Here is a 13,838-nt window from a genome sequence, read left to right as displayed (position 1 = left end):
ACTGCAGGAGAGGAGAGGTACGGTACTGCAGGAGAGGAGAGGTACGGTACTGCAGGAGGGAGGAGGTTCGGTACTGCAGGAGAGGAGAGGTACGGTACTGCAGGAGAGGAGAGGTACGGTACTGCAGGAGAGGAGAGGTACGGTACTGCAGGAGAGGAGAGGTACGGTACTGCAGGAGAGGAGAGGTACGGTACTGCAGGAGAGGAGAGGTACGGTACTGCAGGAGGGGGAGGTTCGGTACTGCAGGAGGAAGGAGGTTCGGTACTGCAGGAGGAAGGAGGTTCGGTACTGCAGGAGGAAGGAGGTTCGGTTCTGCAGGAGGAAGGAGGTTCGGTACTGCAGGAGGAAGGAGGTTCGGTACTGCAGGAGGAAGGAGGTTCGGTACTGCAGGAGGAAGGAGGTTCGGTACTGTAGGAGGGGAGAGGTTCGGTACCGCAGGAGGGGAGAGGTTCAGTACTGCAGGAGGGGGGAGGTTCGGTACTGCAAGAAGTAGGAGGTTCGGTACTGCAGGGTGTTGCAGGAGGGAGGGGGTACAGTAATGCAGGATGTTGCAGGAGGGGGAAGGTCCAGTACTGCAGGGTGATGCAGGAGGGTGGAGGTACTGTACTGCAGGGTGATGCAGGAGGGGAAGGTGCAGTACTGCAGGATGATGCAGGAGGGTGGAGGTACAGTACTGCAGGATGTTGCAGGAGGGAGGAGGTACAGTACTGCAGGGGGAGGTACAGTACAACACCAGCCAAAAGAAGGAGAAAAAGGGAGAGAGAATATAGATGAGAGAGAAAGAGAGAGAATATAGATGAGAGAGAATATAGATGAGAGAAAGAGAGAGAGAATATAGATGAGAGAGAATATAGATGAGAGAAAGAGAGAGAGAATATAGATGAGAGAGAATATAGATGAGAGAGAATACAGCTGAGAGAGAATATAGATGAGAGATAAAGAGAGAGAGAGAGAATACAGATGAGAGAGAAAGAGAGAGACAATATAGATGAGAGAGAATACAGATGAGAGAGAATATAGATGAGAGAGAAAGAGAAAGAGAGAGAATACAGATGAGAGTGAAAGAGAGAGAGAATATAGATGAGAGAGAGAGAGAATATAGATGAGAGAGAATATAGATGAGAGAGAATATAGATGAGAGCGAATATGGATGAGAGAGAATATAGATGAGAGAGAATATAGATGAGAGAGAATATGGATGAGAGAGAATATAGATGAGAGAGAATATAGATGAGAGAGAATATAGATGAGAGAGAGAAGTGAGACAAAGATAACAGAAATGGTGAGAGAGAAAGAGTAGAGCAGCCAACACAACTATTTATGAGAAGTGTAAAAGTTTTCTCTGAATATCAGAAAAGATGAGAAGAGCTGCAGTCCATATAAACATAGAGAGAAGAGCTGCAGTCCATATAAACATAGAAGGAAGAGCTGCAGTCCATATAAACAGAGAGAGAAGAGCTGCAGTCCATATAAACAGAGAGGGAAGAGCTGCAGTCCATATAAACAGAGAGAGAAGAACTGCAGTCCATATAAACAGAGAGAGAAGAGCTGCAGTCCATATAAACAGAGAGAGAAGAGCTGCAGTCCATATAAACAGAGAGAGAAGAACTGCAGTCCATATAAACAGAGAGAGAAGAGCTGCAGTCCATATAAACAGAGAGAGAAGAGCTGCAGTCCATATAAACAGAGAGGGAAGAGCTGCAGTCCATATAAACAGAGAGAGAAGAGCTGCAGTCCATATAAACAGAGAGGGAAGAGCTGCAGTCCATATAAACAGAGAGAGAAGAGCTGCAGTCCATATAAACAGAGAGAAGAGCTGCAGTCCATAAACAGAGAGAGAAGAGCTGCAGTCCATAGAACAGAGAGAGAAGAGTGCTGTCCATTAACAGAGAGAAGAGCTGAGTCATATAAACAGAGAGAGAAGTAGCTGCAGTCCATATAAACAGAGAGAGAAGAGCTGCATCATATAAACAGAGAGAGAAGAGCTGCAGTCCATAAACAGAGAGAGAAGAGCTGCAGTCCATATAAACAGAGAGAGAAGAGCTGCAGTCCATATAAACAGAGAGAGAAGAGCTGCAGTCCATATAAACAGAGAGAGAAGAGCTGCAGTCCATATAAACAGAGAGGGAAGAGCTGCAGTCCATATAAACAGAGAGAGAAGAGGCTGCAGTCCCATAAAACAGAGAGAGAAGAGCTGCAGTCATTAAACAGAGAGAGAAGAGCTGCAGTCCATATAAACAGAGAGAAGAAGCTGCTGTCCATATAAACAGAGAGAGAAGAGCTGCAGTCCATATAAACAGAGAGGGAAGAGCTGCAGTCCATATAAACAGAGAGAGAAGAACTGCAGTCCATATAAACAGAGAGAGAAGAGCTGCAGTCCATATAAACAGAGAGAGAAGAGCTGCAGTCCATATAAACAGAGAGAGAGAGAAGAGCTGCAGTCCATATAACAGAGAGAGAAGAGCTGCAGTCCATATAAACAGAGAGGGAAGAGCTGCAGTCCATATAAACAGAGAGAGAAGAGCTGCAGTCCATATAAACAGAGAGGGAAGAGCTGCAGTCCATATAAACAGAGAGAGAAGAGCTGCAGTCCATATGAACAGAGAGAGAAGAGCTGCTGTCCATATAAACAGAGAGAGAAGAGCTGCAGTCCATATAAACAGAGAGAGAAGAGCTGCAGTCCATATAAACAGAGAGAGAAGAGCTGCAGTCCATATAAACAGAGAGAGAAGAGCTGCAGTCCATATGAACAGAGAGAGAAGAGCTGCAGTCCATATAAACAGAGAGAGAAGAGCTGCAGTCCATATAAACAGAGAGAGAAGAGCTGCAGTCCATATGAACAGAGAGAGAAGAGCTGCAGTCCATATAAACAGAAGAGGGAAGAGCTGCAGTCCATATAAACAGAGAGAGAAGAGCTGCAGTCCATATAACAGAGAGAGAAGAGCTGCAGTCCATATAAACAGAGAGAGAAGAGCTGCAGTCCATATAAAACAGAGAGGGAAGAGCTGCTGTCATATAACAGAGAGAGAAGAGCTGCAGTCCATATAAACAGAGAGGAAGAGCTGCAGTCCATATAAACGAGAGAGAAGAGCTGCAGTCCATAAAACAGAGAGAGAAGAGCTGCAGTCCATATAAACAGAGAGAGAAGAGCTGCTGTCCATATAAACAGAGAGAGAAGAGGCTGCAGTCATATAAACAGAGAGAGAAGAGCTGCAGTCCATAAAACAGAGAGAGAAGAGCTGCAGTCCATATAACAGAAGAGAGATCGCAGTCCATATAAACAGTGAGAGAAGAACTGCAGTCCATATGAACAGAGAGAGAAGAGCTGCAGTCCATATAAACAGAGAGAGAAGAACTGCAGTCCATATAAACAGAGAGAGAAGAGCTGCAGTCCATATAAACAGAGAGGGAAGAGCTGCAGTCCATATAAACAGAGAGAGAAGAGCTGCAGTCCATATAAACAGAGAGAGAAGAGCTGCAGTCCATATGAACAGAGAGGGAAGGGCTGCAGTCCATATAAACAGAGAGAGAAGAACTGCAGTCCATATAAACAGAGAGAGAAGAGCTGCAGTCCATATAAACAGAGAGAGAAGAGCTGCAGTCCATATAAACAGAGAGAGAAGGCTGCAGTCCATATAAACAGAGAGGAAGAGCTGCAGTCCATATAAACAGAGAGAGAAGAGCTGCAGTCCATATAAACAGAGAGAGAAGAGCTGCAGTCCATAGAACAGAGAGGAAGGGCTGCTCCATATAAACAGAGAGAGAAGAACTGCAGTCCATATAAAACAGAGAGAGAAGAGCTGCAGTCCATATAAACAGAGAGAGAGAGCTGCAGTCCTATAAAAGAGAGAGAAGAGCTGCGTCCATATAAACAGAGAGAGAAGAGCTGCAGTCCATATAAACAGAGAGAGAAGAGCTGCTGTCCATATAAACAGAGAGGGAAGAGCTGCAGTCATATAACAGAGAGAGAAGAGCTGCAGTCCATATAAACGAGAGGGGAAGAGCTGCAGTCCATATAAACAGAGAGAGAGAGCTGCTGTCCATATAAACAGAGGAGAAGAGCTGCCGTCCATATAAACAGAGAGAGAAGAGCTGCAGTCCATATAAACAGAGAGAGAAGAGCTGCAGTCCATATAACAGAGAGAGAAGAGTGCAGTCCATATAAAAGAGAGAGAAGAGTGCAGTCATATAAAAGAGAGAGAAGAACTGCAGTCCATATAAACAGAGAGAGAAGGGCTGCAGTCCATATAAACAGAGAGAGAAGAACTGCAGTCCTTAACAGAGAGAGAAGAGCTGCAGTCCATATAAACGAGAGAGAAGAGCTGCAGTCCATATAAACAGAGAGAGAAGAGCTGCAGTCCATATAAACAGAGAGAGAAGAGCTCGCAGTCCATATAAACAGAGAGAGAAGAGCTGCGTCCATATAAACAGAGAGGGAAGAGCTGCAGTCCATATAAACAGAGAGAGAAGAGCTGCGTCCATATAACAGAAGGGAAGAGCTGCAGTCCATATAAACAGAGAGAGAAGAGCGCTGTCATATAAACAGAGGGAAGAGCTGCAGTCCATATAAACAGAGAGAGAAGAGCTGCAGTCCATATAAACAGAGAGAGAAGAGCTGCAGTCCATATAAACAGAGAGAGAAGAGCTGCTGTCCATATAAACAGAGAGAGAAGAGCTGCTGTCCATATAAACAGAGAGAGAAGAGCTGCTGTCCATATAAACAGCTAGCTGGAATAATTTGTGTTTTTTTGCCCAGAGGACAGCAGGGGAAAAAACAAACAAAACAGCAGTGTTGAATCCCTGAGAGAAAGAGAGCGAGAGACACACACATTTTTCCCTGAGATTACACAGACCCACAAAGATTCTGAAAACAAATCCAATTTTGATAAAATCCCATATTATCTACTAGGTAGTGGTTCCCAAACTTTTTATAGTCCGGTACCCCTTCAAACATTCAACCTCCAGCTGTACCCCTTCAAACATTCAACCTCCAGCTGTACCCCTTCTAGCACCAGGGTCAGCGCACTCTCAAATGTTGTTTTTTGCCATCATTGTAAGCCTGCCACACACACACACTATACGATACATTTATTAAACATATGAATGAGTGTGAGTTTTTTTTCACAACCGGCACGTGGGAAGTGATAAAGAGCTCTTATAGGACCAGGGAACAAATAATAATGTAATAATAATCAATAAATTAGCTCTTTAACATATAAAACCTTATTTGTCACCACAGGTTAATGAGAAGGGTGTGCTTGAAAGGATGCACATAACTCTGCAATGTTGGGTTGTTTTGGAGAGAGTCATTTTCCACACAGTCTGTGCCTGTATTTAGTTTTCATGCTAGTGAGGGCCGAGAATACACTCTCACATAGGTACGTGGTTGCAGAGGGCATCAGTGTCTTAACAGTGCGATTTGCCACGGCAGGAAACTCTGAGCGCAGCCCAATCCAGAAATCTGGCAGTGGCTTCTGATTAAATTACATTTTCACCGGACCGCTTGATGCAATTTCGATGAGGCTCTCTTGTTCAGATGTAGGTAAGTGGACTGGAGGCAGGGCATAAAAGGGATCCAGTTGTTCGTGTCATCCGTTTTGGGAAAGTACCTGCAGAGAAGAGCTCCAACTTCATAATCATAGCCTCAATTTTGCCCCGCACATTGAATATAATTGCGGAGAGTCCCTGTAATCCTAGATTCAGATCATTCAGGTGAGAAAAAACATCACCCAGATAGGCCAGTCATGTGAGAAACTAGTGATCATGCAAGCGGTCAGACAAGTGAAAATTAGGGTCAGTAAAGAAAAGTTTAATCTCTCAATTTAAAAAAACGTGTCAATACTTTGCCCCTTGATAACAGCGCACTTCTGTATGTTGTAAAAGCGTTACATGGTCGCTGCCCATATCATTGCATAGTGCAGAAAAAACACAAGAGTTCAGGGGCCTTGCTTTAACAAAGTTAACCATTTTCAATGTAGTGTCCAAAAGGTTTTTCTTGCCTACCAAAGTCCATTTGATGTCACAAAGCGGTCCAGTACTTTATCCTCTCATGCTGTCCTGGTTTACAGAAGAGGATGTCTTCCTAAGTTGACCCCCCATAAACGTAACAGACATTTACCAGGAGCTGTGCCAGGCCCGCAACGCCTGTTGACTCATTCAGCTGTAACGCATAGAATTCACTGGCTTGTATGCGAAGCAGTAATTGTTTCAAAACATCTCCTGCCATGTCACTGATGCTTCGTGAAACAGTGTTGTTTGATGAAGGCATTGTCTGTATAGTTTTTTGGGCCTTTTCCCCCAGCATTGTCCCAGCCATATCCGCTGCAGCAGGAAGAATGAAGTCCTCCACAATAGTATGGGGCTTGCCTGTCCTAGCCACTCGGTAGCTCACCATATAAGACTCTTCTAGCCCCTTCTTATTAATGGTATCTGTTGCTTTTATACATGTCTTACCACTCGAAAGTCGTCTTAATTCTCGCTCAAAAAACTCCCGTGGCTTATTTTTCAAATTGGCATGTTTTGTTTATAAAGAGTGAAGGTTTCATTGAGTTGTGAGAGTACTTTTGCACATATAACACACTGTGGCTGAGGAAAGGCACTACTCCCAATATAAGTGAACCCAAAATCAATGTAGTTCTCATCATATTTGCGCCTTTCGATGGTCCAAAGCCCCGTCTGTTGTTCGGTGCTTCCGGGTAAGGGGGCAGTAGCTCTTGGCTGCATCAGATTCACAACTGTCAGTGTCCATGCTAGCGGGCTAACAACAAATGTAGAATTACTGATGCTAGCATTGGATGTGCTCATGGAAGCAGAATAACTTGTGTTGTCAACAGGTGCAGGTGTAGTACTGCTGGTAGTAGCAGTATTACCAGTAGAGCTGGTATGTGTCTCTATGGATGTGGGCCCTACTTTTTTTAACCATTAATACATTTTTCGAGCAAACGGAATGAGCAGCAGCTACGTTTGGCTACATACGGACCGTTAGTGGAAAGTATTGGGTAGGGTGGCAGGTACCACTAGAAAGTATTGGGTAGGGTGGCAGGTACCACTAGAAAGTATTGGGTAGGGTGGCAGGTACCACTAGAAAGTATTGGGTAGGGTGGCAGGTACCACTAGAAAGTATTGGTTAGGGTGGCAGGTACCACTAGAACGTATTGGGTAGGGTGGCAGGTACCACTAGAAAGTATTGGATAGGGTGGCAGGTACCACTAGAAAGTATTGGGTAGGGTGGCAGGTACCACTAGAAAGTATTGGGTAGGGTGGCAGGTACCACTAGAAAGTATTGGGTAGGGTGGCAGGTACCACGAGAAAGTATTGGGTAGGGTGGCAGGTACCACTAGAAAGTATTGGGTAGGGTGGCAGGTACCGCTAGAAAGTATTGGGTAGGGTGGCTGGTACCACTAGAAAGTATTGGGTAGGGTGACAGGTACCACTATAAAGTATTGGGTAGGGTGGCAGGTACCACTAGAAAGTATTGGGTAGGGTGGCAGGTACCACTAGAAAGTATTGGGTAGGGTGGCAGGTACCACTAGAAAGTATTGGGTAGGGTGGCAGGTACCACTAGAAAGTATTGGGTAGGGTGGCAGGTACCACTAGAAAGTATTGGGTAGGGTGACAGGTACCGTTAGAAAGTATTGGGTAGGGTGGCAGGTACCACTAGAAAGTATTGGGTAGGGTGGCAGGTACCACTAGAAAGTATTGGGTAGGGAGGCAGGTACCACTAGAAAGTATGGGTAGGGTGGCAGGTACCACTAGAAAGTATTGGGTAGGGAGGCAGGTACCACTAGAAAGTATTGGGTAGGGTGGCAGGTACCACTAGAAAGTATTGGGTAGGGTGGCAGGTACCACTAGAGAAAGTATTGGTAGGGTGGCAGGTACCACTAATAGAAAGTATGGGTAGGGTGGCAGGTACCACTAGAAAGTATTGGGTAGGGTGGTGGCAGGTACCACTAGAAAGTATTGGGTAGGGTGGCAGGTCCACTAGAAAGTATTGGGTAGGGCGGCAGGTACCACTAGAAAGTATTGGGTAGGGCGGCAGGTACCACTAGAAAGTAGGGTAGGGTGGCAGGTACCACTAGAAAGTATTGGGTAGGGTGGCTGGTACCACTAGAAAGTATTGGGTAGGGTGGCAGGTACCACTAGAAAGTATTGGGTAGGGTGGCTGGTACCACTAGAAAGTATTGGGTAGGGTGGCAGGTACACTAGACAGTATTGGGTAGGGTGGCAGGTACCACTAGACAGTATTGGGTAGGTGGCAGGTACACTAGAAAGTATTGGGTAGGGTGGCAGGTACCACTAGAAAGTATTGGGTAGGGTGGCAGGTACCACTAGAAAGTATGGGTAGGGTGGCTAGGTACCACTAGAAAGTATTGGGTAGGGTGGCAGGTACCACTAGAAAGTATTGGGTAGGGAGGCAGGTACCACTAGAAAGTATTGGGTAGGGTGGCAGGTACCACTAGAAAGTATTGGGTAGGGTGGCTGGTACCACTAGAAAGTATTGGGTAGGGTGGCAGGTACCACTAGAAAGTATTGGGTAGGGTGGCTGGTACCACTAGAAAGTATTGGGTAAGGTGGCAGGTACCACTAGAAAGTATTGGGTAGGGTGGCTGGTACCACCAGAAAGTATTGGGTAGGGTGGCTGGTACCACTAGAAAGTATTGGGTAGGGTGGCAGGTACCACTAGAAAGTATTGTGTATGGTGGCAGGTACCACTAGAAAGTATTGGGTAGGGTGGCAGGTACCACTAGAAAGTATTGGGTAGGGTGGCAGGTACCACTAGAAGGATTGGGTAGGGTGGCAGGTACCACTAGAAAGTATTGGGTAGGGTGGCAGGTACCACTAGAAAGTATTGGGTAGGGTGGCAGGTACCACTAGAAAGTATTGGTAGGGTGGCAGGTACCACTAGAAAGTATTGGGTAGGGTGGCAGGTACCACTAGAAAGTATTGGTTAGGGTGGCAGGTACCACTAGAAAGTATTGGTTAGGGTGGCAGGTACCACTAGAAAGTATTGGGTTAGGGTGGCAGGTACCACTAGAAAGTATTGGGTAGGGTGGCAGGTACCACTAGAAAGTATTGGTTAGGGTGGCAGGTACCACTAGAAAGTATTGGGTAGGGTGGCAGGTACCACTAGAAAGTATTGGGTAGGGTGGCAGGTACCACTAGAAAGTATTGGGTAGGGTGGCTGGTACCACTAGAAAGTATTGGGTAGGGTGGCAGGTATCACTAGAAAGTATTGGGTAGGGTGGCAGGTACCACTAGAAAGTATTGGGTAGGGTGGCAGGTACCACTAGAAAGTATTGGGTAGGGTGGCAGGTACCACTAGAAAGTATTGGTTAGGGTGGCAGGTACCACTAGAAAGTATTGGGTAGGGTGGCAGGTACCACTAGAAAGTATTGGGTAGGGTGGCAGGTACCACTAGAAAGTATTGGGTAGGGTGGCAGGTACCACTAGAAAGTATTGGGTAGGGTGGCAGGTACCACTAGAAAGTATTGGGTAGGGTGGCTGGTACCACTAGAAAGTATTGGGTAGGGTGGCAGGTACCACTAATAAGTATTGGGTAGGGTGGCTGGTACCACTAGAAAGTATTGGATAGGGTGGCAGGTACCACTAGAAAGTATTGGGTAGGGTGGCAGGTACCACTAGAAAGTATTGGGTAGGGTGGCAGGTACCACTAGAAAGTATTGGGTAGGGTGGCAGGTACCACGAGAAAGTATTGGGTAGGGTGGCAGGTACCACTAGAAAGTATTGGTTAGGGTGGCAGGTACCACTAGAAAGTATTGGGTAGGGTGGCAGGTACCACTAGAAAGTATTGGGTAGGGTGGCAGGTACCACTAGAAAGTATTGGTAGGGTGGCAGGTACCACTAGAAAGTATTGGGTAGGGTGGCAGGTACCACTAGAAAGTATTGGGTAGGGTGGCAGGTACCACTAGAAAGTATTGGGTAGGGTGGCAGGTACCACTAGAAAGTATTGGGTAGGGTGACAGGTACCACTAGACAGTATTGGGTAGGGTGGCAGGTACCACTAGAAAGTATTGGGTAGGGTGGCTGGTACCACTAGAAAGTATTGGGTAGGGTGGCAGGTACCACTAGACAGTATTGGGTAGGGTGGCAGGTACCACTAGAAAGTATTGGGTAGGGTGGCTGGTACCACTAGAAAGTATTGGGTAGGGTGGCAGGTACCACTAGAAAGTATTGGGTAGGGTGGCTGGTACCACTAGAAAGTATTGGGTAGGGCGGCAGGTACCACTAGAAAGTATTGGGTAGGGTGGCAGGTACCGCTAGAAAGTATTGGGTAGGGTGGCAGGTACCACTAGAAAGTATTGGGTAGGGTGGCAGGTACCACTAGAAAGTATTGGGTAGGGTGGCAGGTACCACTAGAAAGTATTGGGTAGGGTGGCAGGTACCACTAGAAAGTATTGGGTAGGGTGGCAGGTACCACTAGAAAGTATTGGGTAGGGTGGCAGGTACCACTAGAAAGTATTGGGTAGGGTGGCAGGTACCACTAGAAAGTATTGGGTAGGGTGGCTGGTACCACTAGAAAGTATTGGGTAGGGTGGCTGGTACCACTAGAAAGTATTGGGTAGGGTGGCAGGTACCACTAGAAAGTATTGGGTAGGGTGGCAGGTACCACTAGAAAGTATTGGGTAGGGTGGCTGGTACCACTAGAAAGTATTGGGTAGGGTGGCAGGTACCACTAGAAAGTATTGGGTAGGGTGGCAGGTACCACTAGAAAGTATTGGGTAGGGTGGCAGGTACCACTAGAAAGTATTGGGTAGGGCGGCAGGTACCACTAGAAAGTATTGGGTAGGGTGGCAGGTACCACTAGAAAGTATTGGGTAGGGTGGCAGGTACCACTAGAAAGTATTGGGTAGGGTGGCAGGTACCGCTAGAAAGTATTGGGTAGGGTGGCAGGTACCACTAGAAAGTATTGGGTAGGGTGGCAGGTACCACTAGAAAGTATTGGGTAGGGTGGCAGGTACCACTAGAAAGTATTGGGTAGGGTGGCAGGTACCACTAGAAAGTATTGGGTAGGGTGGCAGGTACCACTAGAAAGTATTGGGTAGGGTGGCAGGTACCACTAGAAAGTATTGGGTAGGGCGGCAGGTACCACTAGAAAGTATTGGGTAGGGTGGCAGGTACCACTAGAAAGTATTGGGTAGGGTGGCTGGTACCACTAGAAAGTATTGGGTAGGGTGGCAGGTACCACTAGAAAGTATTGGGTAGGGTGGCTGGTACCACTAGAAAGTATTGGGTAGGGTGGCAGGTACCACTAGACAGTATTGGGTAGGGTGGCAGGTACCACTAGAAAGTATTGGGTAGGGTGGCAGGTACCACTAGAAAGTATTGGGTAGGGTGGCAGGTACCACTAGAAAGTATTGGGTAGGGTGGCTGGTACCACTAGAAAGTATTGGGTAGGGTGGCAGGTACCACTAGAAAGTATTGGGTAGGGAGGCAGGTACCACTAGAAAGTATTGGGTAGGGTGGCAGGTACCACTAGAAAGTATTGGGTAGGGTGGCTGGTACCACTAGAAAGTATTGGGTAGGGTGGCAGGTACCACTAGAAAGTATTGGGTAGGGTGGCTGGTACCACTAGAAAGTATTGGGTAAGGTGGCAGGTACCACTAGAAAGTATTGGGTAGGGTGGCTGGTACCACTAGAAAGTATTGGGTAGGGTGGCAGGTACCACTAGAAAGTATTGTGTAGGGTGGCAGGTACCACTAGAAAGTATTGGGTAGGGTGGCAGGTACCACTAGAAAGTATTGGGTAGGGTGGCAGGTACCACTAGAAAGTATTGGGTAGGGTGGCAGGTACCACTAGAAAGTATTGGGTAGGGTGGCAGGTACCACTAGAAAGTATTGGGTAGGGTGGCAGGTACCACTAGAAAGTATTGGTTAGGGTGGCAGGTACCACTAGAAAGTATTGGGTAGGGTGGCAGGTACCACTAGAAAGTATTGGGTAGGGTGGCAGGTACCACTAGAAAGTATTGGTTAGGGTGGCAGGTACCACTAGAAAGTATTGGTTAGGGTGGCAGGTACCACTAGAAAGTATTGGTTAGGGTGGCAGGTACCACTAGAAAGTATTGGGTAGGGTGGCAGGTACCACTAGAAAGTATTGGTTAGGGTGGCAGGTACCACTAGAAAGTATTGGGTAGGGTGGCAGGTACCACTAGAAAGTATTGGGTAGGGTGGCAGGTACCACTAGAAAGTATTGGGTAGGGTGGCTGGTACCACTAGAAAGTATTGGGTAGGGTGGCAGGTATCACTAGAAAGTATTGGGTAGGGTGGCAGGTACCACTAGAAAGTATTGGGTAGGGTGGCAGGTACCACTAGAAAGTATTGGGTAGGGTGGCAGGTACCACTAGAAAGTATTGGTTAGGGTGGCAGGTACCACTAGAAAGTATTGGGTAGGGTGGCAGGTACCACTAGAAAGTATTGGGTAGGGTGGCAGGTACCACTAGAAAGTATTGGTAGGGTGGCAGGTACCACTAGAAAGTATTGGGTAGGGTGGCTGGTACCACTAGAAAGTATTGGGTAGGGTGGCAGGTACCACTAATAAGTATTGGGTAGGGTGGCTGGTACCACTAGAAAGTATTGGATAGGGTGGCAGGTACCACTAGAAAGTATTGGGTAGGGTGGCAGGTACCACTAGAAAGTATTGGGTAGGGTGGCAGGTACCACTAGAAAGTATTGGGTAGGGTGGCAGGTTCCACGAGAAAGTATTGGGTAGGGTGGCAGGTACCACTAGAAAGTATTGGTTAGGGTGGCAGGTACCACTAGAAAGTATTGGGTAGGGTGGCAGGTACCACTAGAAAGTATTGGGTAGGGTGGCAGGTACCACTAGAAAGTATTGGTTAGGGTGGCAGGTACCACTAGAAAGTATTGGGTAGGGTGGCAGGTACCACTAGAAAGTATTGGGTAGGGTGGCAGGTACCACTAGAAAGTATTGGGTAGGGTGACAGGTACCACTAGACAGTATTGGGTAGGGTGGCAGGTACCACTAGAAAGTATTGGGTAGGGTGGCTGGTACCACTAGAAAGTATTGGGTAGGGTGGCAGGTACCACTAGACAGTATTGGGTAGGGTGGCAGGTACCACTAGAAAGTATTGGGTAGGGTGGCTGGTACCACTAGAAAGTATTGGGTAGGGTGGCAGGTACCACTAGAAAGTATTGGGTAGGGTGGCTGGTACCACTAGAAAGTATTGGGTAGGGCGGCAGGTACCACTAGAAAGTATTGGGTAGGGTGGCAGGTACCGCTAGAAAGTATTGGGTAGGGTGGCAGGTACCACTAGAAAGTATTGGGTAGGGTGGCAGGTACCACTAGAAAGTATTGGGTAGGGTGGCAGGTACCACTAGAAAGTATTGGGTAGGGTGGCAGGTACCACTAGAAAGTATTGGGTAGGGTGGAAGGTACCACTAGAAAGTATTGGGTAGGGTGGCAGGTACCACTAGAAAGTATTGGGTAGGGTGGCAGGTACCACTAGAAAGTATTGGTTAGGGTGGCAGGTACCGCTAGAAAGTATTGGGTAGGGTGGCTGGTACCACTAGAAAGTATTGGGTAGGGTGGCAGGTACCACTAGAAAGTATTGGGTAGGGTGGCAGGTACCGCTAGAAAGTATTGGGCAGGGTGGCAGGTACCACTAGAAAGTATTGGGTAGGGTGGCAGGTACCACTAGAAAGTATTGGGTAGGGTGGCAGGTACCACTAGAAAGTATTGGGTAGGGTGACAGGTACCACTAGAAAGTATTGGGTAGGGTGGCAGGTACCACTAGAAAGTATTGGGTAGGGTGGCAGGTACCACTAGAAAGTATTGGGTAGGGTGGCAGGTACCACTAGAAAGTA

The 13,838-nt window shown here is 47.1% G+C and overlaps 1 protein-coding gene across 1 annotated transcript in view; it reads right to left on the bottom strand.

Moving 5' to 3' along the window:
* The window catches only part of LOC120063679 (FERM, ARHGEF and pleckstrin domain-containing protein 1), a 193,232-nt gene that overhangs the window by 41,622 nt on the left and 137,772 nt on the right, over positions 1–13,838 (bottom strand). The window contains exons 16-17 of the mRNA XM_039013974.1: positions 214–408; positions 22–97 (exon numbers count right to left, since the gene is read on the bottom strand). Coding sequence (XP_038869902.1) covers positions 22–97; positions 214–408 — 271 coding nt within the window. The remainder of the gene's footprint in view (positions 1–21; positions 98–213; positions 409–13,838) is intronic.

This window comes from Salvelinus namaycush, chromosome 19 (genome assembly GCF_016432855.1).
Source record: "Salvelinus namaycush isolate Seneca chromosome 19, SaNama_1.0, whole genome shotgun sequence".
Classification (NCBI taxonomy): domain Eukaryota; kingdom Metazoa; phylum Chordata; class Actinopteri; order Salmoniformes; family Salmonidae; genus Salvelinus; species Salvelinus namaycush.
The sequence above is the reverse complement of the archived record's forward strand: the minus strand, read 5'-3'. Positions and strand labels throughout refer to the sequence as shown.